Below are 22,219 nucleotides of genomic sequence, written 5' to 3'. Positions count from 1 at the left end.
GATGCAATGAATATGGACTTGAGCACGCTCCGGGAGAGAGCGCAGGACAGGAAGGCCTGGCGTGCTGTGGTCCATGGGGTCACGAAGAGTCGGACACGACTGAACGACTGAACAACAACAACCAGAGCTCAGAGGTAAAGCACATACTCCCGGCCAATCCTCGCCGCCGCTTATATCGCACCGAGGCGGCAAAGGAAGCAAAAGCGAAGAGCGCAGGTTACAAAATGCGGGCGAAGTGCAAGGGAAAGCCGGCCGCAGCGACCTCTGGGGGGCGAAATCCGTCGCTGCGCCGTGCCCGCCTGAGCGGCACCCGCCGGACAGCGACACCTGCTGGCCGGTTGTCGTTGCCAGTTTTATCATGGTTTGGGTTTTTGTTTTCTTTAGCGGGCGGGGGTATTTCTTGACTAATATTTCCTTCCAAATATCCTCAACACACGCAGCGATCGTTTTTTTGAAAACTGTTTATTGTTTCCTATTGCGTTTTAAGGCTGCGTTTACTTTGCCAGCAGAGCCCAGAAAACCTATTTTATTTATTCAAAGACCCCCTGGCCCCCTGTGAGGTAGGTTAGGCGAAGAATCAAGGCCTGGCCCAAAGTCAGCCAGTGAGCCTCATGGCCGAGTGGGCACATGAACCCGGTTCTCCCCAGTTCAACATTCTAACCGCTACACCAGACTACCTCTTTGGTTTACTTATTGTTTATTGGCTGTTAACATCTACATGCTGCCTGGCCTGCTGGAAAAAAAGCTATCAAGGCAGCGTAGGACCATTTAAAACAATAAAAACAAGAACATTACAAACAGTAAAACTTTAAAAGGATACATTTTAAGAGCGTAGTCCTATGCATGTTTGCATGGCTGGCTGGGGCATGCTGGGAGTTGTAGGCTTTTTTTTGCCTTAAACATGCATAGGATTGTGCCCGAAGAGGCTAAACTGAAAAGGTGTGAGTTTATCTGTGTACTATATCAATGCAGTGCAGAAAAAATATTTTATTCCCGTGTCCTTTGATACAGTTTTATTTCTGCCGTTGCTTCAGTGTTTTTTGCAACAGTGTTTTGTAATACTGTCTTGGCTGCTATTTTGATGTTTTTCTAAGGTTGGTTTGTTTATCATTTATATTTGTATTCTTTATTATGGGGATGTTTCACTTATATGCCACTTTTCAGAGAAAAGGTCTAAAAGCCACACAAGATGCCTTGAAGTTGTTTTTTTGGCACTCTTGATGCAACACTGGGAAAATAATGGGGGATAATTATTGTTTTATTATATTATTTAGTTTATCTGAACATTTAGGTCCTGCTACTGTATGATTTTTTTTTAAAAAAATTTAAAATCACCCTCAAGGCACCTCTCACAGCTTTGGGAACTTTTCTTTGAAAAGCAGTATATAAGTAAAGAAAAATATAAATGAGAAACAAGAAAAACAACAACAAACCAGAAGCCAAAATAGCATCATAAAACAATTGCTGCAAAAAAACACCAAAGCAATGACAGAAGTAAAAACATATGAAAGCACACTAGAATAAAGTTTTATTTTATTTTCTGTGCTGTATTTAAATAGTACAATATAAACACACATCATTTCAGCTTAGCCTTTTAAAATGTGTCGTTTTAATGTTTTTACTATTAACGTTCTTGTTTTTATTGTTTTAACGAGCTCCACGTCCTCTTGATGGCTCTTTTAGCAGGTAAGGCAACATAAAAAATGTTAACAATAAATAAATAATAAATAAGTAAACATAAAAGGTAGTTGTGCATAGTGGTTCGAGCGTTAAACAGTGAACTTGGGAGACCCAGGTTCAAGTCCCCATTCGGCCATGGAAGCTCACTGGGTGACTTTGGGCCAGTCGCTGACTCTCAGCCTAGCCTACCTCGCAGGGCTGTTGTGAGGATAAAACAGAGAGGAGGATCGGGGGTTCTCGGAGGAGAAAAAGCGAGATATCAATGTAAATAAATAAAATAAGCTCTCTGGGCACTGCTGATAAAGTACTCCTTACGGATTTTATTCTGTTTAGGGGAATATAAACATCACAAATAAAAGTATACGCAACCTTAAAACGCAATAGGAAAGACAGTTTTTAAAAAATTGCTTGACACCTTGAGGATATTTGGAGGGAAAGCTTAGTCAAGAAATACCCGCCGCCCGAAAAAGTCCCCCAACCATGATAAAACTGGCAAGGACAATCGGCCAGCAGGGGTCGCTGGATGGCGGGCGCCGCCGAGGCGGGCGCAGCGCAGCGGCGGATCTCGGCCACAAGAGGCCGTTGCCGCCGGCCCGCTTTGCCTTGCGCTTTCTCCGCATTTTGCAACCCTTCCCTTTTGTTGCCTTTGGCGCCTCGGTGCTATATAAGCGGCGGCGAGGAGAGGCCGAGCTTCGCTTGCTTCGCTGGGACGAGGGGGGACTCGCTCGCTCGCTCTGCCTGCACACGCGAGCCCCGTTTGGAGAGGTCGCCGGTTCGCCATGGAGATGAAGAAGCGGCTCACGTTGGAGCTCCGGAACAAGAAGCCCGGCGAGGTGAGCCTCCCTGCCAGGCCTGGGTCGCCTCCCCCGAGCCGCCCCTGCCCCCTTTTGCCCACACGTGTGCCCGGCCGACATGTTGGAGACGCGCTTTGGGGCGCCCGGGCGCAACGACCATTTTTGGAGAGCTTTTCTTTCTCACTCCGCGAGCCTCGATGGCTTTTCCCCTCCTGGAGAGAAAGGCTGGCTGGGGGAGAGGGGTCGTCCTTCTTTTCAAGCTTCTCAGGTTTCTTCTCCGGTAGTCCCGCTTCAAGAACACCCCCCCCATGCGCCCCTCTTTTGCGTCTCTTTTTGGCTTTCCCTTCCCAAAGTGCATTTTTACGCACTGGCTTGTGGGTGAAAACAACACCCCGACTTTTGGATGGAGTTTCCGTCGATTCTCCATTTTTTTAAAAAAGAAAAGAATCAGCCATGGGGATTGGAATGTATGTTGGGGGGGTCCTGTTCTTTCCCCCAACATTGCTCGACGTGTTTTATGCCCCTGGACCCAATGTTTGGGGAGGAGAAGTCTGACCTTTCCGCGCACTTTTAATTCCAGCTTGGGGGGGGAGGTCCAAGGCAGGCCTTGCTTCCTACTTCCCACGCCCATCCTTTAAAAAATAATAGGGGCTTTGGGGAGGGGTCGTCTTTTTCCCTGAAGGGGGGGTGGGGAAGACGAGGATAGGGAGACGCGAGGCGGGGCAGAGTTCCGTGGGTGATGTCTCCCCTAAAATTTTATTTTTGTATACTCCCCCAGGAAAGGGCGTTTGAATAAGAGCCGGCTGGGTGGCGTGGTTTACCGTCCACCCCACCCCTCCCTAAAAGGAAGAGAAAATGCCTATAGTCCCTGATCATGATTAACCCCCCCCCCCGAAAGTGTGGCGGAGTTGTGGAGCCCTCCGCGGATCCATTCTCACCTCCGTAAGCGATGCGTAACTAAGGCGCACATGGCTTTTTACGCAGTCGCTGGAACCGCGGACGGGGGGGGGGGATCGAGAGAATGGCGGCGGCCTCCCCCTCCCCACAATTAAAACTTACCAAAGGTGCTTCCCCTTTCGAGGAATCGCCTCCTCTGTCTGTCTCCCTCCCTCGCCGCCGCCCCCCAGACCGCGCTTCTCTCTCCCCCGCCCCATGACTTGATCTGCGCACGTGGAAATAGGACACCGGTTTCATCTTCAAAACTGCAAGCAGGCGAGGGCTTCGCTATTTCTGCTGCGGCGTGGTGTGTATGTGGGAGACGACCAGTGAGGGGAGTGTGGATTACCCCCCCCACACACACACACAGTTTATCACCTCGGGGAGGCGGAGGCGGAGGCGAAGGAAAAACACAGTGGAGCTGTTGAGAGCTGCAAGAAAGGCGCTTTTGAGGGCTTCGCCCAGCAAAAGAGCAGGCGCTGTTTTCCTCTCCCCCAAATATATGCGTGCATATAATTTAGCTTGCTGAGTGGCGTTCACGTGTAGTTTTTTTGGGTGGGGGAGGACAAATGGAGACTGAGCGCAGCTTGCGGGGAGAGAGGCCACAGCTGTAGCAACAGGTTCTATTGCTGTTGTTGCTTTTTAAGAAAAGAAAAAAGGTCCTCCGAGATGGCCATAAAGGGGGGGGGATGACTTGGGCCGAGGGGAAGCCTGGCCAGAGATGGGGACTCTCCGTCTGTCATTCTCTCTCACCCTCTCTCTCTCACACACACACACACACACACACAGTCACTCACAAACATGGACTTTCTCATACACACAGTCACTCTCACATATGGACATACACAGTCTCTCCACACAAATGCACATGCATGGACACACAAATTCATTCACACACACACACACACACACACACACGGTCATTCGGAATTAGCATGGCAGAAGCATGAGCCTTTGTAAGAAATAGCCATGATCCTGGCTTGGGGGGGTCAACTTTGGGGTGGGATAGATGTGTGTATGCAGAAATGTCCTAGCTGGAAGTCATGCAGGGGGGGGGGGACTTCCTTGAGATATGATCACCACCCAAAGGAGTAGCCTGATTATTGTATGAGTGCGTTGATTCACTGTGGTCAGCAGTGGGAGTATACACAGAGAGTGGGGGAAACTGCCCCTTATGTGTTTGCTGGGAGTGCAGGCAGAGGCAGATTTGGTCAATTATAAAATGCGGGGGGGGGGGCCTGTGTGTGTGGAGGGGAGGGTTGAACTGGGTTCCTTTGCGTCCATCCAGCCATGTTTTGCTTGCATGTGGCCCTCGTGTTAGTATCTGGGTGAGAAATGTGCCCCCCTTTGTCACATGTGAACGCTCCGCAGAATGCCAGAGTTCACTCGGTCCCAAAAGTGGATGCCCTCTTCCACAAGCCGAGCTTCCAAGCTTCCAGCTTCCACCTGGCATTGAATTCTAGGGAAACTCTTGTCTACTGTTCTTACACATAAGCGTGCGTGCGCACACGCACTGCATCGGGTGTGGATGCAAAGGAGGTTTCAACAGGTCTGGATGTGACTGCTGCGTTTCAACCCTGGCTTGAGCAGGAGTCTCTGGTAATGAGCCCCACACCAGATGTGCCTCTGCCGCTCCGTGGACAAGCCAGTTTGGAAGCTATCATGGCTTCCGCAGCAAGGAGGAACTCTGGGCATTGCAGTTTTCCAATGGAGGCAGGGGAAAGTGATCTGGTGTGGGAGTCCTTGGCATCCTTATGAAAACTAGAGGATCCTTTCTGCATGTGGGGTGGGGAGGGATCCTGGTTATACTGGCGCTAAAACTCAGCTTGCAGTGTAGACACAAATCCCTCTGAATCGGCCACACCAGCTCCTCTGAGACAGTTCTGGTGGGAAGGTTTTTGCATCTTGGTTTGAGGCGATCCTACCTGTCAGTCTAGTTTCTCTCTTTCTTCCCTGCCTGCCTCTCCTGGTGCAGAAGGATGAGGCTGAACTCTCAACCTGGTGGCAGCTGTTGTGTGTGTCTGCCTGCATGTGTGTTTTTGTCCCCACCCATCCAGAGGGCCAGAAACAAGATAGAGAAATAAAACAAATGTCTCTGCTCTGAACACATTTCTGGGATGAGAATTCTTTTTGTTCTAGCAGATGTCCTTTGCGTCAGGCCTCAATTGATAGATTTCCTGGAGGTGGGGGAGTTAATATATTTTGAAAAGTAGATCCTGTAAGTCTTGTTTCTACCTGCCCTGCATAGGCAATGTGGATAGGTCTGTGTCTCCTGGGCGCTTACAATCTCAAATGGACTGGGAAGGGAGAGGGGACGAGAGACCTGGGGAAAGTGGGTGAATGCGGTATATTTGCATCACATGTGGTTGCAGCTGAGAATGTATTTTGTAGAAGCCTTCCCACAACCAGCTGCGCCCCCCAGGTGTCTTGGACTACAAGTCCTATCAACCCCAGCCAGCAGAGGCCCTGCCTCAACAGAGGTTACAGTCCAAACTGTAGGGGGGGACAATCCACGGGTAAGCTGAATGCCAACATAACTAAAATGAAGTGTTTGGGGGGCAGGGGTTGCTTGGCTTTTTCCAGCAGAAGGGAGTTCCTCAGTTTACTTTTAATTTTATTTTTAAAGATTTATTTTCCATTTTTCATTACTTGATGGAATGCATCTGTTTCCTGGCCACCTTTTAACATCTTCCCAAGGTGGCTTGCACCATAAAAGCAGCACCATTCAACGCTGGGGCTGTTTAAATTTAAAATGCCTTTTCAGAAGAGGCACCTTAAAAGAAAATACTGTTTCGAAGAAATGGGGGTGGCAAATGCCACACAACTTTGTCAGTTAAAAGCCAGAGAGAGGAAGTGGTGGCTTTTTAATATAGCTATTATTTTAAAGTCCTCTTAAAAGGAACTGCTGAGGGGGTCAGATGTTTGTCTCTTGGGTGGGAATTCCATAGGGTGCATGCCAACACAGGCTACAACTCCCCAAATCCAAGTTGCCCATCCCTCCTGGTGTTCATTGTCCCCCCCCCCCCGCTTCCATTTTATCCTCAGAAACGACCCCATGAGCTTGGTGGCTGGGCTGGGATTTGAATCCTGGTCTCCCAGCATACTTGGCCGTTACATCACAAGGGGACTCCCTACAAAGGTTCCCCCCCCAACTGGGGTAACTCGCCCTCCCTCCCCAGAATGCTGTGGTCTGCCACAGAAAAAGACATTTCTTTCCTCTTTAGAAAGCAGCAGAGGAATCAGGCAGTGGAGTGAGCTTGTAAACTGGGATGCCTCCCGTCCTCTGTGGTGGGTGAGGAGATGCCTGAACAGGGAGAACCCACAGAGGTAGCCTTTTCTCCTCCCTTTCCTGTGGAGGCCACAAATGACCAAGACTGGTATACCAGGGCTTGAGGACTAGCAGCTTTTCATTCATGCGGACTAGCATTCAAGCTGGGCTGAGCTTTGTAGATTCAGTGTATATCTACACCAGGGATGGTGGTCCCCCTACTGCCCTCCCTGAAATTCAGGCGGGGGAATTATTTTTCCTGGAAACCCTTAGCTGCATTTGGGTGGGGAGAACTTGGCAAGTCAACGGGGGGGGGGGGTTGTCCCAGGTTGCCTGAAGTATGATGTGTTGCTATGAAATAGTTTCATAAATTCCTCTCACTGCCTGTGACAACGTCTTCGAAGAGGCATTTTTCAGTGTTTTGGTGTGGGGCAAAACAGCACAAAAGTTTGGAACCACCAAATCTGTGGTCAAGGGGGTGGGGTCAGGCGATGTGGCCATCTGGAGTGGGCCGGAGTTCGGGGCACCCAGGTGGTTCTGAGGCTTTCACCCCTGTTCTAAACCCATCCACCTTTCCAGGTGAAGGAGCTGGTGTTGGATAACTGTCGCTCCGATGACGGGAAAATCGGCGGTCTCTCCTCTGACTTCGAAAACCTTGAATTCCTCAGCATGATCAACGTCAACCTCCTCTCCGTCTCCAACCTCCCAAAGCTCAGCAAACTTCGCAAGGTGAGCAGGTGGGCGGGATAATTTTCTCAGGGGTTGCCAGCGGGACAGAAAGGAGATGGGTCTTTCAGAAATTGCCAAACCATCCTTCTCTAAGATCTGAGGGGTTTTGTTTGAAGGACTTCACATGCACAGTAATCCTTAAGGGCGACCCGACGAGGTACGTTGATCTCCGTTTACCCCCCCCCCCCCCATTTGTGGCCGAGGCTGAGAGATTTGACTTGGCGGCTTCTGGTCTGTTGAGCCTGTCTCTTCCTAGTATCCTGGCCTCTGAAAGAAATGCTTTCAGCAGCCAGCCGCAGTAAACTAACAGCTTGTAAACTAAATCTCCAGTGGGGAAAACCTTTGGCTGTTTTTGATCCAGATGATTAAAAAATTTTCCCAAAGATGTTTCCTCTACACTCAAAACGTATGTTGGGGTGAAAAACAGTGCCTGCCTTTCTCTGCATGTGTCTCTCCTTGTTTTTAAAGTGTGAGCGATATAAACTAAAAATTTGCATTGTATAAGTTCCCTCCTCCACACTGGCCGCCTTGCCTCTCTGGCTTCTAAGATTCTCGGAGCCTTTTTAGTTAAAGAGTGGGGTGTAAATTATGTAAGTCATTAAACTGCCCAAGAACAGTCCATGCAGGGTTTCCACCCTGTCATAAGGGCTAGAAGCTTACCCCCCAAAATGCGTTGAGAGTCCAGATTTCTTCTCTTGAGAACAAATTTCCATGCTCTTGATTGTATCAGCACTATTTGTTTGTTCTTTGACTCCTTTGTATACAGGATTAACTTCTTTTAAAGGGAAAAACAAAGTGAAAAAATGTTGCCACTGGTCAAATCTACAAAAGAGGGAGTTCCTTCTTGCCAGTTAGGAATATGAGAGTTATTCCAAGAAAGCTTCTCTGGCTGTGGATTTGGCCTGAACTCAAGTGGAGATTGTTAGATCTTTATTTATTTTCAAGGAGTGTATAAAGGAGGCCTATGGACAGAATTAAAAATAATACTTTGAAATCCACACAATATGAATCAACAAAACAAAAAGGTTGTAGAGTTTAGAAGCCCAACATAACCGTTTTTTTCCTTTGTTAAATGCAGATTGAAATGTTAAGGTTCTTTAAAAGGTCCATTTAAAAGCTACCGAAGATGGGGCTATACGTACAAACCTTGGGAAAGAGTTCCACTGATACGGGGCTGCCACCAATAAGGCCCTGTGTCTCACGTTTTGGAGTTTGGTAAGACAGAAAAACAATATAGGAGGGTGGATAAAAATGGATGCTAAAAAAAATCAAAAAATTGGATTTAAAAAATGGATTTTTTCCACTCAGGTCAAAGCAAGGTTTGATAGTTACTATCAGTCACAGCCCTTTCATTTTTGTTTGCACCACCTTCTTTTTTTGTGATGGCATGGCCAGGCCAAGTCAGAGTGAAGCAGAAGGGAACAACAAAGACAAAATGGTCCTTGGTGCATTTCCTGTATTCACATATGTAGCCTGGAATCGTGTCCCCATTTACCTGGGAGTAAGCCCCATTGAACTCAATGGAACTTATTTCTGAGGAGACATGACCAGGATTGTGCTGTTAGCTTCAAACTGTCGTGGGTGCTGGTCCTAAGAAAGACCCTAAATGGGAAAATTTTAAAAACATTCCCTCTGTACTTAACAAAAAAGAAAAGCTTGCAATATATATTCAGTGAGCCAAAGAGTTGCAAACCTTATTTGTAAGAACGAAACGACATTAGTCTGTTTATTTATTCGTGATATTTATATACTGCTCAATATAATTTGAGCATCTTGCAGCGGTGAGTTGCATCTTGCAGCAGTGAGTTCCGTAAGTTCAGCACTGCGTTTTTTTGCTTGGGAGGCATAACAGAAGGGTGTGTGATCTGTTGGCTGTGGGGGTTGGATCTTGCCTCAACGAACAGCCTTGGCCAAACCGCCATCTCCTTCTCTTTGTTGTTTTTAATAATTTTAATACAGTGTTTTAATCTTTTCTTTTTTTACTATTGTACTTCTTGTGTTCACTGCTCCAGAATCTGTTTGGATGGGGAGCGGTATACAAATGTTGTAAACGAATAAAATCAGTATGGGAAGTAATCAGGGTCAACCTTGCCAGGTCATCGTAAGGATTTCTGTGAAGGCCTGCAAAGCGCTTTTGAACCCTCAAAAATACTGCAGACAGTTTGAATTTTGTTTGAGGGGAGATGGAAATGTCTGCAGAGTCCACATAACATGTTGGGGCGGGGAGTAACCCTTACTTATTTGCTCTGTAATGTCTGAAAACCACTCTGCGTTCCTTTCTGTAGCTGGAGCTGAGTGACAATCGTATTTCTGGCGGCCTGGAGGTCCTTGCAGAGAAGACCCCGAACCTGACGCACTTGAACCTCAGTGGGAACAAAATCAAAGACATAAACACGTTGGAACCCCTGGTGAGGCTGCCCAAATTCTGAGAGGAAAGAGCTGGTCCAGAAAGGGCTGGAGCGAGGAGTGCGGGTGTTTGTGGTTCAGCTTCCCTTCTGTCTCCTTACTGCTGCGGTGGCTTAAAGTTCCCAGAGCCAAGTACCTGGTCCTCATGGTTGCAAAGATTGTGTGTGAACTTGGGTGGGGTGAGGAATGCATGCTGAAATCTCAAATCTGGGAGTGGCCCGGGGGCAAAGTCTTGAGTTTCCTGCTTGGCCCCATTCCTTATCTGTAGCCAAACAATCTTCCCTGCTCAGCAATCATCATAATAATTGATCTTTATATTGCTCATTTGGAGGGTTTAAAGCGCCCAAGTCCGCAATGTTCGGGAGCTCTGGGCCCATGAGTGAAAGGAAAGGGACCCTGCCCGCAAGGGGCTTGCAGTCTATATCTTGAAAGTGGAAGAAGTGACAGGGAAAGCAGGGCAAAGTTTATTGCAGCAGCATCCCTGTAAGGTAGAGATGGGGATCCTCTTTCAGCCCGAGGGCTGAATGGAAGCTCTCAAGGGCCGCATTCCAGGGGTGGAGGGGCCGAAACACCAGCATATATTAGTTTCGAACTCTCACTGCCAGTAACTTAAGCTGTAGGAGGGATATTTCAACCTTTAAGAAGGGGGGGGGTGGATGCAGAAAGGACAGGAAAGCACCAATGATTGGGGGGAAGGGGGTGTGGCCATCTGGAGGGCCAGATCCCTCCCCCAGCACTGACGTTTACCATCCCTGCTGTAGGGCAGCCTGGCTCTATTGGCCTCTGCCGATACCTTGCTATGCCGCATGGATGTTTCAGCATTCTGCTTCTTGGGGTATGGGGTACCGAGTTCCTGTCCTCCCACACCGCAGCAGACCTTTCTCGGCTAACCTTCGGCGTCTCTGCAGAAAAAGCTGCCCCACCTCCAGAACCTGGACCTGTTCAACTGCGAAGTGACGATGCTGATAAGCTACCGCGAAAGCATCTTCACGCTCCTGCCACAGCTCACCTACCTGGATGGCTTCGACACCAATGAGAAAGAGGCCCCCGACTCGGACCCGGAAGTGGACGGGCTGGAGGACGAATACGACGAGAATGGAGATGGTAAGGGGTGGGCTGGAGCTGGCAGGGGGCCGGTGGGGGCGGCGCCCCTCTTGAGTGCTGTCATCAAGAGCAGCTGTGCAGGTTGTGTCTGGCCAAAGATCACAGGTTATTTATTTATTTGGAATGGGGGCCATGTGGTGTAGTGGTTAGAGTGTTGGGCTGGGACTTGGAAGACCCGGGTTCTAGTGTTGTCATCCCCCTCAGCCACGAAGCTCCCTGGGTGACTTTGGACTAGTCACTAACTCTTGGCCTGACCTACCTCGCAGGGTTGTTGTGAGGATAAAATAGAGAGGAGGAGGAACACGTAAGCCACCTTGGACTCCTTTGAACAGAAAGAAAGGTGGGATAAAAATGTAACAAATACACTTATTTGATTCCTACCCTGCCTTTCCACTAAGACATTTAACGATAATAAGAAGTTATACCAGCGGTTGCCCCCTACATCTAGAATCCGCTTGCATCGGGGGTTTGTCACTTTCCTCCTTCAAGAGTCTTCAGGAAAGCTCTGAAAACTGAAAAATTGCTGCCTCGCCTGAATTTGGGGCAGTTTTTTTTAATTGATAAGTATAGTTTTTAATTACTTTAATTGGCAATCTCAGTTTTTATGGATGTTATTGCAACATGTTTTTCTGGATATTTTGAACTGCATCGACATTGTGTGTATTTTTATCTTTTATGCTGCCTTCAGAGGCAGCCTCGAAATAATTTTAGATTAATTGAAACGATAACAAAACAACTACATTAAAAAAAAATTGAAACTCGCAGCAGTAAAAGAATAAAAATGGCACCTGACCCAACAGACCCGCTTACATGGCAAAGGCCTGCTTGAATAAAAAAAGTCTTTGCCTGCTGGCGGAAAGACAGCAAGCAAAGAGGAGGCAAACCTGGCTTCCCTTGGCAGGGAGTTCCAAAGTGTGGGAGCAGCCCCTGAGAAGGCCGTGCATCACATCCCCACCAAAAGTGCCTCTGATGGTGGCAGGGTCGAGAGAAAGGCCTCCCCCAAAGATGCTAACACCCATGCTAGCTCCTATGGCAGAAGGTGGTCTCTCAGGGGGTAGGGCTGGGAAACACCCCTGTCTGGGACTTGGGAGAGCGTTGCTGCCCGCCAGTGTTCACTAGGCTTCCCTGCCCTGGCCTGGGGATGGTGGGAGTTGTGGATCCAGCATGTTCTGGGGAGGTGCCAGGTTGAGGAAGGCCAAAAGCCTGACTCAGATCTGACATGGCTTTTCCCCACCCCCTAATCCTCATTTAGAAGGTGAAGAGGAAGATGAGGAAGAGGAAGAAGAGCTGGATGAGGACGCTGTTGATGAGGAGGATGAAGATGACCTGGACGGGGAAGAGGAGGAAGATGGGGTAGATGATGAGGTAAGTCTCCCTTTTCCGCCCTGTAAATATCCCATTTTGCGTGTGTGTGTGTACACCAGTCTCCCCGACCTTGTACCTCCTGGGATTGTTGGACTACAACTCCCATCATCCTCAGCCAGCTTGGAGGGGGGCCAGCTGGGGAGGGTCAGTGTACCGCTTCCCTGGCTCCTCGTCCCCTTGTGACCCCTTCATCCGCTCGCAGGCCATGCTTCTCTTCCCTCGTGCAAGTCCTGCTCGAAGTTCTGTTGGCATGTTCCCCCACACCCTGAGCAGTTAAGGCATTGGATGTTCTGTGGGGCTGCGGCTGGTTTCTTGCGGGACGGAGGAAAACGGGGCTTGCAAACGGACTGCAGGCAAGTGCAGGAATGTAGAGCCGTCTGCTCCCGAGTTGGGCCATGGCTCTGCCTAAATTTTTAATATAACCAGTAAACCAAGCAAACATGCACAAATTTTCCAGCCTTGCGACTGGAGAGGGTTTTAACTGGCAATGCACCTGGAGCCTTCCGCCTGCAAAGCATGTGTGTGCTCTCCCACTGAGCAGCAGGCCTTCTCCTAAAGACAAAGCAAGGCTCCAGTCCTCATGGCTCTGAATAAAGGGCTGTGTTAATCTGGCATGGAAAAGGTTAAATAATTTTGCTAGCGAAAGACTGAAGAGGGTACTTCGAACTGCGGGTGGTGAATTTGATCTGGAATAGTGGAATGGCCTGAATGAAGGTTTTGGGGAGACCTACCAGAAGACCCTCTAAAAGACCCCAGGCTCATATTTAAGAAGCTACAACTTTTCTTACAACTACAGCTCTACCCATCTCTGACCATTGGCCATGCTAGCTGGGGCTTGTGGGAGTTGTGGTCCAAAACATCAAGGGGGCACTGTGTTATCTGTCCCTTGTGTACGCCATCAGGCAGTGGCTCTTGGGGGTTCCAGGCTCAGTTACTTCAAATAAAAAGGTGGCCTCTCTTGATTCGGAGTGGGACCGCCAAGAAAAATGGTTGTATTCTCTCCGCCTCCCGGCCCGGCGTACACAATGGATCTGCAGAACTCTCTGCCGCTAGAAGTAATGGTCTAGTTTAAAAACACATCTAGGGGCTACTGATAAAAGGGTGCGGAGATCTCAATCTAGATCTCATTAATTTCCACAAGACCCTGACCTGGCAAGGGTCTTGTGTCTGGGTGGGGGTTATCGTCAAACTGAAAATCTGCCTGGGACAGGGAGGAAGGCGTTGATGCTTTGGGGAGACTGAGATGGGAGTGTTAATTAAGTATTAATAAGTATTAATAAGTATTAATACTTATTAGTATTAATTATTAAGTATTAATAAGTATTAATAATACTTAAGTTAAGTATTAATTCTCTTCTCTGCAGGAGGAAGAGGATGAAGAGGAAGGTGAGGAGGAAGATGATGACGAAGGCGGGGAAGGTGGGTATCATTTTTATTATTTTAATTCAAAATATTTGTTTATTTTTTCTTTCACTCCCGGCTCTGGGTTATTTGGAGATTGTCGGTGGGAGATTCCTGTTTTGGGGGCTGGTTTGGTGTAAGGACCAAAGCTGGGTCGTGGACCCAAGTCCCCAGGTCGAAACTCCCCTCTGTTGCAGCCCTGTTTAGATGGTCCCAAGCCAAATCACCATCTCTTGGCCTCCCTTCTGCTGTACGGGAGGAATGACAGTCACCCAGCTTGCAGGGTTGTTGTAAGGGTTATACTGCAATTGCATATGGAAAGCCCATTTGAGACAACCCCCCGAAGTCTGTAAGCAGCCTCTATACATTTGACTGAAGGGCGGGATATAAACTGTAGTGCAGGTTACTATCGGCAGTGTAAATGATGTACAAATGCAGCATTAACAGATGCTGAATTATTATTTATTTAAGGTATTTTTTTATATCACCCCTTGGCCAAAGGTTCCCAGAGCGGCTTACAAATAATCAGTTAAATACAACAGTCCCTGCAGGCTTACAGTCTAAAAAGACACAACACACAAGGAAGATGGGGAGGGGAGGGGAGAGGAAAAGAATGAAGTGGTCTTTTAGCAGAATGGTGCTGTGTCCCCCGGCCTCTTTGAACACACTTGACTTTGATCACAATTGGTATGCCACTCCCTCTTCAGTGACCTTTGGGTGGTGTGTACAAAAGTTACCCCACAAAACATCCCTGTGAGGTAGGTTAGGCAGAAAGAGATGGGGTCATAGGAAACCTGGCCTGAGGTCACCCAGTGGGCTTCACAACTGCATGCATTAGGGTTTTAATTCTGATCTCCTGAGCCAAAATCACTTAAGCCAGCCTTGTCAAGCCTCCCCCCTCCCCCACACAAGGTTTTCCTTGCTTGTTTTTTTTAACTTGGAAAAGAGGCGAGAGGAGGAGGGAGGGATGGAGCACTCCTGCCCCCTCCATTGGGAGCCCGCCCGCTCGCCTGGCTGTGATTCCTGATCTCCCTGGCGAGCGGCTCAAATGCAGGACTGCTCTAGCCGCAACGCCGCGTTCCCTCTTGGTGGTGGCTCCTTCGGTGGAGGCGAAGGCGCTTCCTCCCCGCTTACTTAACTCCCCCTCCACCTCTCCTCACAGACCTCCGGCAAGGTGAGAAGCGGAAACGAGAAGTCAAGGATGAAGGGGAGGATAACCCCGACGAAGAAAAGGAGGAAGACAACTGACCCTCCACGTCTGCCTCTTTGCCAGTGAATCTGTTTTACAGACTGACTTTTCTGGCCTCCACTGCCTCCCCCCATCCACCACGTGAGACTGTGATAAATTCCCTTTTTCTGCCCCCCCAACCTCTGTTTCTTCCTGGTCCACAGATCCCACCCACCCACCCCTTTGAATGGCTGCAACACCCACAGTATATTTTTTTAAGATGTAGAATATGGTAGGCGTTTCAGGAGATGTTGGCCACCTGTTTTTGTTTATTCTAGCCCCCCCCCCAGTGAAATGCTCACATCTTGCACGTGGGAGTGTGCCCCCCCCCCCCCGGGTTTCTGGGGTACTTTGTGACCAAATCCTTTCTTAATTTGATGGCGCGTTTGACGAACCCACGGCAATTTTTTCTTCCCTGTCTGTCAATCTTCCTTAGTTTTGGGGGTGGGGAGGGAATCTAGCCCTGTACTCTCCAAAATGTCTCTTCTCCTTCCCTTTCTGGGGAGCGGGGCAGCGAAAGCTTCTTCCCTGACCAACTGCCTTCCAGGACAGGCATCAAACGTCACGACGAAAGCCCAGCTCTGATGTGTCGGATTTCCAAAGAGCTGCACACCCGGACGATGACCATTTCATGACAATGGCTACGGATGTATGGGGGGGGGGCAGGGGGCCACATGGAAGAATTTCAGACCACTTGGGGCGGGGGGGGGGGCATGGCCCAGCTAAAAGATGAGCTCAGCAGCTACTTTGAATTTTTAAACTGGATGATGCTTTTATTTTTATTATTTTACTTTTGCCTTTTGTGAGCTGCTAATAAGTTGCCGATCTGTGGTTGTCAGGAGACAGCGCTGCCTGCTTTTATGTGCTACGCTGCCCCCCCCCGCCCCCAGTTGTGCTTAAATCCACACTAGTCTGTTTTTAGAAGGGGGGTGGCAGACTTTTTTTTTCTAAAAAAAAAGGTGGGCAAAAGTGGTTGCCCTGGATTGGATCAGCTGGTAAAATAATGCCACAAAACTTGCCATATGGTGCAAAATTTCCATTAATCTTGGGTTCTTCCCTGCAGGGGGCGGGGAGGCAGGTGTATCATTTTAGGGCTGTTTTGGGGTGGGGGCTGTTGCATCACCCAGCTCTCCCCTGATTTCCTTTCTTCTTAACAAGGGCAGGTGTTTAGAAGCCAATGCAGTCTCTTCCACCACGTCTGAAGTCCCAACATAGCTGCTGATTGTGCAATGTTTCCCCCCCCCCAAAAAAAATGGGGTCGGGAGGAAATTTAGAAACATAACTGTCTCTTTGAGGCATGGACTGTTGTGCAACACCACCAGTGATTTGGGGCCACTGTGCTTTAAAACAATTAATTTTGAGTCAGGGATAGGCAACATGGCACTGTCCAGATGTGTTTGACTACAGCTCCCATCACTCCTGACTTAAGAGTTGGGTGCATAGCTGCTGATTGTCTAGTGCACCCCCTCCCCCCAAAAAGGGGCGTAGGGGAGAATTTAAAAAAAATAATGATGGTCTCTTCTTAAATCCCCCCGCTCCAGAAAGAGGTACAGTTAACCAAGTTTTTTGGGGGACGGGGGAGAAGGAGGGGGCAGTTTCATATCTGTGTATGACTAGTAAAAGCATAGCAAGATTGGGGAGGGGGAATTCCCCCCGCCAGTCTTCTCTGTCAGAAAGCCGGATTTCAGGAGATCAGATGTTTTCGACCCTCTTTTGGTGTTTATTGGACCCCTTTTGAACAGGGGGCTCAAAACCTTGTTCCTCTACAGCCTTGGTGTATGCGGTGTGCCCAATGGTTTGGATTACAATTCCCAGCGTTCCTGACCATTGGCAAGCTGGGGGTGATGGGAGTTGTAGTCCAAAACACTGGGAGGTTGGGGAAGTCTGCTGCAGAATTTGGGCCAAGTGACTTTTTTTTTTCTTTTTGCACAAAACACACACATGAAACAAATTTTAAGAGTTGTGGTGAAATCTTTCCTGTGATAAAATGTCTTTCCCACCTGGTTGTCCCTCTGCACAGGATCATTATGGTTTGAGTTTTATATATTAGTTTAAAAGTCAGGCTTGGATTTGGTCCAAATTAGTCCCATAAATAATGATATCCTTTATTTTATTTTATTTTATTTTATTGGTTTTTCTTCTCTTGGGAAGTTTTATTTTATTTTTTTGGACCTTTTTATATATATCTCCTTTTTGTTAAAAAAATTGAAATAAAACTTTTAATAAAAGATTTCAGTTTGTAAAAACCAACTGCATTGGGGTAGTGATTTCGCCAACAGTCTCAGCCGTGGGTGTCGCATTGTTTTTGCGAGGGGACAGGGACATTTGAAGGGATGGATACTTTTTTAAAAAAGCTTCTAGGCCTCATAGTAAGTTGTTGTTGGAAATGTGAACAAGAGTCTGAAGAATAAGCACAAAGCATCTGATCACCTGAAACTGCCCCTGCCCAAAATATTAGGGACATTTGCACCTAAGAATCGAGGCCTCCCTATTGGATCTCTTGTATACATGCAATGCATGACAATTTGGGGTTGCTTAATGCTGCTTTTTTTGTTCGCCTTTCACTTAAAAGGCAACCTGACAGGGGGAAAGTGGTTATACAAGAGCTGATCCCTGACCCCCCCAGGCCACACTCTGAAATTTCATCTCTGTCAGCCTTCCTCTCCCCCTAATGGCCTCCAGATGTTTGGCACCACAACTCCCACCCACAGCCAGCATGGCCAGTGGCTGGGGATGGTGGCTGTTGCGCTCAAACATCTGAAGGCCCCCCCCAGCTCCTCTTCCACAATGGCCAACTGGCTGCCTTGCAGCAAACTCTCTGTGTAATCCAGCAAGTGGTATTTGCAGATAGACTGCCTCTGATCATGGAGGCTTTATTTTAGCTATGCCGCCTAGTGGTTAGGTCTATAATCTCATGAGTCCAATCCTGTGCAGTTCCACGCCCCTCTGAGTGCTGGGCAGCACAGACGTTGCGTTGATCTTGGGTTCTATCTTGTGGGGGAAGGGGGTCCCCATATCCTTTTAGAGCTGTTTTGGGGTGCAGGCGCTGCGCAAAAGCCAGGGAACCACCTAGCGATTGGTGGCTGTGGGAAAGTGGTGGAGCCAAGGGAGGGAAGCATGACCTTTGGGAACCTGAGCTGCTGCATCTATTTTTATTTATTTATTTATTTCATTTATATCCTGCCTTTTTTCCTCCAAGGAACTCAAGGCAGCATACATAATCCTCCTCCTTCTTCCATTTTATCCTCACAACAATAACCCTGTGAGGTAGGTTGGGCTGAGAGTCTGTGACTGGCCCAAAGTCACCCAATGGGCTTCTGTGGCCGAGTGGGGACTAGAACCCGTATCTCCCGACTCCCAGTCCAGTACTCTAGCCACTACACCACACTGGCTCTCTAGGAGAAAATGTCATTTCTCCTGCTTCCTCCAGTGTTCCACCTTGGCTGGTTGCTTATCCCATCCAAGGTTTCATTTTGGCGAAGATGGGGTGGGAGGGAGATCAGGCCCCTGTTAAAACAGTTCAGGTGGTGGTATTGGTGGTGGTGCGGAAAAAACTGATGATACCCAAAGCACACCCACCCCAGTGGCATGAGTGTCTTTAGCAAAACCTGGTGATACTTTTATGTCCTTTGCAGATGTTGAATCATCCTTCCAACACAGAGGAGACCCTCTGGTGGCAGGGACTGGTATGGAGCCTGTGTTAGGACCTATAGCCTCTACTTTCCCCTTTGGTAGAGCACCTCCTTTGTATGCAGCAGGTCCCAGGTTCAATGCCCGGCATCTCCAGGTAGGGCTGTGATTAAAGACCCCTCCCCCATACCATCTGAAACCCTGGATAGCCACTGGTGGTTGGTGTGGACAGACCTGAGCAAGATGGACCGATGGTCTCACTTGATAGAAGGCAGATTCCTGCTTAAATCAGCCTGTTTATTGAAAACCATGAGGACTGGAATCTTAGTTTATTTTTAAGAGTAGGGCAATAGCTGGAGGGCATACCTTGTATGGAAATGGACTCAGGAGGTGTCAATCTGTGGCAACTCTGGGTAGGGCTGGAAAGGACCCCTGTCCAAAATCCACTTGCTTCGTTTTTTGGTTCTCAACTCCAAACTTGGCAGCTAAGTAGTCTATGAACTGTTGATGTTTGACCTAGCTTTGTCCAACTGGGGTGGGGCACTTAATCGATGCCCGCCCATGAAAGTTGGCCTAAAATCATTTTAAACAAGAAACATTAATAAAAAGAATTAGGCCCAGAAAAATAATTTGAGGCAACCAAATTAGAGTCAGGGCAATGATGTTTGAGATGCAACTAACAGAACAGAGATCAGCGGCTTTGGGTTTGTCTGGCTGGGAGGGAATGCCTTGGAAATACTTTGGCCACCTAATGCAAAGAGAAAAGTCCCTGGAAAAGACCCTGATGCTGGGAAAGACTGAAGGCAAAAGGAGAAGGGGACGGCAGAGGATGAGATGGCTAGACAGCATCACCAATGCAATGAATATGGACTTGAGCACGCTCCGGGAGAGAGCGCAGGACAGGAAGGCCTGGCGTGCCATGGTCCATGGGGTCACGAAGAGTCGGGCACGACTGAACAACAACAACCCTGCCCCCAAACGTCGTCTAGATGCTGACCTTGGGCCTTTAAAGGGGTTGACCAGAGTGATGTGTGTTTCACGTGTTGATCACAAGGGGGTGCAGTTGAGGCATATGAAAAGTAGCCTCTCTCTCTCTCTCTCTCTCTCTCTCTCCAGCCATTTGCAACAAACGTAGTTTTAGGACTACGTGGTATTTCAGAGGAGGGTTTCTTCTCCCCCACCCATCAAATCTGAAAAATGAGGGGTCAGCTTAGGAATGTAGATGTACCTTGTTCCAGGTTCACTGCCTTAAACAACAAATCCCCTGGCTAATCCAAGCTTGAATTGAAATGAGTTTATTTATTTGCAGCACTTTTTAACCCTGCTTTTCAGCCAAAAAAAGGCCCACCAAGTGGCTTACAAAGATTAATAGTGAGACTGCCCCTGCCTTCAGGCTTGCAATCAAATAGACACAACACAAAAGGAAAAGCGACTGGGAGGGAGGAGGAAAAAGAAGCCAAACTCCACCCATTCTATGTTTCAAAAGTTTTAAAGGTGTCCTTTCTGGCAGGGAACAGCTCTTTGCAGCTGTTCCTTCCCTGGCCAATGTATGGGGCCAGGCTGGTCTCCCCCCTGCTGTGATCTTCCTGGGAGGTGGGGGGCGGTGCCACCTCCCCAGTGGCCCTTGGCTGATGGATGAGTTGTTGGCCTGTGCTCAGGCTGGTGGCGGGGTAGGGCTGGCCAATGCCCTGTGTGAATGGGTTGCATGCCCTCAACTGATGGAGTCAGGGCCCTCTGGTGCATTGGCCTGTTGGCACGATCTCATGGGGCTGGGAAACCCTGGAGAGCGACTTCCCACTTGCGTACACCAGGGGCAGGCCACCAGGGGCCTTCCCGATCGTGTGGAACTGCATCACCTATCAGCCCCAGCCAGCACAGCAAATAGACAGGGATTGCGAGAGTTGTAGTTCAAAACACCTGGAAGGCACATAGTGCCTTGTTAAACTACCCCAGGTAGGTTTTTCTTTCAGTGCCTGCTTTCTCATCCACAAACTACTTCTGTGGTGGTCTGTGGCTATTTTCTGGACTCCCACAAATGTAGAGGCAAAGCGGCCCTTGTTTGGCCAACAGTCACTCATGCCCAGGGGAGTGGAATTGCTCCTGTGATGGATGGCTAAGTGTATCCGAAACCAGATGCCAGGCCAGCTTCCTGGCCTAGCAAGTTCCTCACACTCAAGTTCCTTGCACTCGTTTCCTGCTGGATGAAAATAGAAGCAATGATTTTGGGGCGTACTAGGAAAACGCCCGCCATCAGGCCTCTTTGATCATAACTGTATCCATGTATAAAAATGAGGACTAGAAGCTTGCGTTATTTGTTTTTAAATGTCAGGCATCTCCCATCAATGTTCATTATGATTCGTGACACAGCCCTCTTCAAAGGAAATGAGCTGGAGAGCTAGGAAATGATGCCTATAATGACTCCTTCCCCACCCCCTTATACATTCTCCCTTTCTCTCTCTCTCTCAGCCCATCTATCATTTAGGGTGATTAATTTTTCATCGGGATGAGGCCTTTTGAAGTACCAAATTGCAGCATTTGTAAGAGTGCTTCTAATTATTAATTTAAACGCGGCTGGAGCTCGTTTGTTTATGGAAGGCGGTGATGGAGGACCTTGCAGCAGCAACAGCTGCAACTCTGCAACTTGTAGCGAGGGGCTGCAGCGATGTGGCGTATGGATTGTAGAGAGAGGCTCCCTCTCAAAGAATCCATCCACTTCTGGGATCTTTGCACCAGACCTAAAGGGATGAAGACCAAAATGTGGGGTTGCTGCTGGTGGGACCGTTGACACCTATTTGATGAATCTGAAAACAGGTTTTGGGTGAGGATGCTGCCGGTTGGCTCTTTTCTGAGGCTATTTTGCTTCCGGTGTGTTACTGGTAGTAAGGAGTGAAAAAAGATAGGGCTTTAAAAAGCGGGCCCTTCAAACAGTCTGTGCTTATTGCTTTTGTTCATTAAACTAAGAGCTGTTCCCACTCCTTTCAGTATCTCTGGAAAGAGGCAACTCAAATAGAGTTTGGGTAAGGTTTCCTCCAGACACTTTCAATTGGAACTCTCCTTAGCCCCAGCCCGAGCATCAGGGGTGATGGGAGTTGTAGTCCCAAACATCAGGAAGGCACCAGGTTGGGGAAGGCTGCTGTAGGCTTGTGTGTTCTAGCTGTTAGTTTCTAGAAGCATCTGTCTGGTGGCTCTCAGAGATAGGATGTGCAATTAGAAGGAGAAAGCAGAGAGGAGGAGGAGGCGGCACTGGGAACATCAGGGCCTGCCCCAGTCCCCCATCCTACATCGTGGGAGATGATAAACAGGGCCATTCCACCAGCCCTGCTGAAATTCTAATTTTTTTCCTCTTCCCTCCCCATCACTATCTCCTTGTGTGTCGTGACGTTTTTTAGATTGTAATCCTATGGGCAGAGACTGTTTTGTTCAGTGACTGACTGTAAGGTGCTCTGGGAGCCTTTTTTGGCTAAGGAGCAGGCTAACAATTCTTGAAATAAATATAAATAAATAGTGAATCCTCTTTTCCAGCCATCCCCAACCTGGTGCCCTCCAGAGGTCTTGGACTTCAACTGCCATCATTTGCAGCCAGCACATTGGCTGTGGGATTCTGGGAGTTGTAGTACAAAACATCTGCAGGTCACCAGGTTTGGGAAGGCTGCTCCATTCTGTTTTGTTTTCATATTT

The 22,219-nt window shown here is 48.4% G+C and overlaps 1 protein-coding gene across 1 annotated transcript; it reads left to right on the top strand.

Moving 5' to 3' along the window:
* Positions 1 to 2,191: 2,191 nt before the first annotated feature.
* On the top strand, positions 2,192 to 17,159 carry LOC146333570 (acidic leucine-rich nuclear phosphoprotein 32 family member D-like). Its single transcript, XM_084826136.1, has 7 exons — positions 2,192 to 2,513; positions 7,258 to 7,407; positions 9,693 to 9,815; positions 10,722 to 10,917; positions 12,170 to 12,282; positions 13,647 to 13,701; positions 14,846 to 17,159. The coding sequence occupies exons 1-7, from the start codon at positions 2,460 to 2,462 to the stop codon at positions 14,929 to 14,931; spliced, it is 777 nt and encodes a 258-aa protein (XP_084682262.1). The 5' UTR covers positions 2,192 to 2,459; the 3' UTR covers positions 14,932 to 17,159.
* The last annotated feature ends 5,060 nt before the right edge of the window (positions 17,160 to 22,219 follow it).

Source organism: Heloderma suspectum, chromosome Z (genome assembly GCF_057233095.1).
Source record: "Heloderma suspectum isolate Gila_16-S chromosome Z, 16-S_ref, whole genome shotgun sequence".
In the NCBI taxonomy this organism is placed as follows: Eukaryota; Metazoa; Chordata; class Lepidosauria; order Squamata; family Helodermatidae; genus Heloderma; species Heloderma suspectum.
This window is presented reverse-complemented; position numbering and strand designations above follow the sequence as displayed.